We start from the raw sequence: 1991 nt of genomic DNA, 5'->3' as shown, positions 1-1991 counted from the left end.
CTTGAAATGGGATAAATCGACAAACTGATGCTACTCATCCATTTTGTCTACATGGCCATGAATCTCTTTGCAACGGTCACTTCAATCTACAGTGCGACCTTGTGACTAGCAATACTAATACTGTAGAAAATAAAACCATATAAAAAAAGAAGAAAAAAAAGAAAAATGAAAAAAAAATAATATATATATATAAAAGGAAAGCATTTAAAATAATGGACTTTATTTACAATTCTACTCTGATCCTAAATAATATAGGAAACAAGTATAAGAGAGAGACTGTAAAAAAAAATCTGTCTCAACAAAAAAGTAATGTATAAACAAATATGCAAAAACTGTCTTCACGCAAGACAATGCGGAGAGTCACTGAACCAAGACCTACATGACAGTTTTACTCCATGTAAATTCCCGCATTCCATCTATACATCATAACATTTGTGGTGCCTGTAGGTATTTTGATCCTAAGCTAATTCTCAGTCCGAACTTATGTCATTTGAAGATCTTTTCCTCCTCTGACTCACTAATTTAACTGGACTTGGAGACATGTTTCTCAAGTGTCTTGGTTGGCAACTCCTAAATGGCTGGAACGGTGATGAACTTCGGCATTTTGGTTTTGACAAGTGACGATTCCCACACCAGCAGAACGCCAGTCTCTGTGATGCCACATAGGTGGTGGTTGTCACGAGTATAATGAAGCCTATGGGAAGAGAGTTTTTTCTTATAAGAAAGATATGTTTTTATCAAATAATCTTCCACCAAATAAATAATATCATAGGTAAAACAGTATCCATATACAAAGAAATATAACTCACGAGATGATTGGTTGCCTGGCCCTGTCAGTTCTCAGCTCCCGAACTGGGCGAAGGTCCCACACACTCCAAAGTCTGGAAGGAAATAACTGTAGTAAAAAACTAGTGATCACCTTGATATGTGGCATATCAAGCATGTCTAGCATTTTATACATTTTTCCCTGAACCCACTATAACTACAAAAAATGGTAGTAAGATAAATACACAAAATGTATTAATAAAACAAAACATTGATTTTGTCTACCTAATAATGCCATCTGCTAAGCTTGTAGCAATGACATTAACAGCTGTGCCCTCAGGTGCTGAGGAGAAGGTGATTGCTGTTACAGGTGCAGGGGTGACCACAGAGTCAACCAGTGCTCCATTTATGGTGTAGAGGCGCAGCACAGAGGCAGCAGAGCCTAAAGGACTGACAGATGCCCAGTCACCCAAAGTTTCACTCATGGCCAAGAGAGAGACTTCAACACCACTGGATCCAATACTCCTGATATATGACAACCTGGTGATGAATAATGATATTAGTAAGAAAAGTAAAATCATACAAAAGGAGTAATAATAAGGTCTACAATATTGTGTAAGAATAAGATCTAGAAATTTCACATAAAACTGCTTTCCTTTTATGAACAACATACCTATTTGTGTCCCACAGAACACACATGCCATCTTTTCCACCTGAAACACACACACTGAATGCATCAGACACATACATATGCATGATGGGAGCTGTGTGTGCTAACAGTGTTGTCGGGGTAAGAGTGGCTTTCAGGTCTCCCCCTGCATGATATGGAGACACCTGGTATACTAGGATCTGACCTGATGCAAGACCGACCCACACCTGGCCACTTCCACTGCAACACCACATGACCTGTACAAAAAGGTGTAGGGGAGAAGTAGAAGAGGTATAAGCTGACATATTCATCAAAAGGTTTTCCTATGACTTCAAACTTCAATGAAGGGTTTGTGAATTTACAGTAACATAGTAAAGTTAATAATTACCTTGTCAAATGGCGGTACAGCAATGAGAGGATGGGATAGTGTATCTTTGTGGCGGCGGCAGCGTATGATTCCGTCTTTGTGATGAGATGATACGATGAATGCACTGGTGGTGCCTTTTAAAAATAGAGGACAAATGAATCAATTCATTATAAAAAGCAAGTTGGATATGGATATCAAATAAACTATATG

At 38.3% G+C, this 1991-nt stretch overlaps 1 protein-coding gene across 1 annotated transcript in view; it reads right to left on the bottom strand.

Moving 5' to 3' along the window:
* Window positions 1-6: 6 nt before the first annotated feature.
* The window catches only part of LOC119591544 (lysosomal-trafficking regulator-like), a gene marked incomplete in the record, with an annotated part of 91173 nt that continues 89188 nt past the window's right edge, over window positions 7-1991 (bottom strand). Inside the window, 5 exon segments of the mRNA XM_037940294.1 lie at window positions 7-694; window positions 810-881; window positions 1051-1305; window positions 1439-1671; window positions 1803-1915. Of these exon segments, the coding sequence (XP_037796222.1) occupies window positions 571-694; window positions 810-881; window positions 1051-1305; window positions 1439-1671; window positions 1803-1915 (797 nt within the window).

Source organism: Penaeus monodon, chromosome 28, assembly GCF_015228065.2.
Source record: "Penaeus monodon isolate SGIC_2016 chromosome 28, NSTDA_Pmon_1, whole genome shotgun sequence".
NCBI lineage: Eukaryota > Metazoa > Arthropoda > Malacostraca > Decapoda > Penaeidae > Penaeus > Penaeus monodon.
The sequence above is the reverse complement of the archived record's forward strand: the minus strand, read 5'-3'. Positions and strand labels throughout refer to the sequence as shown.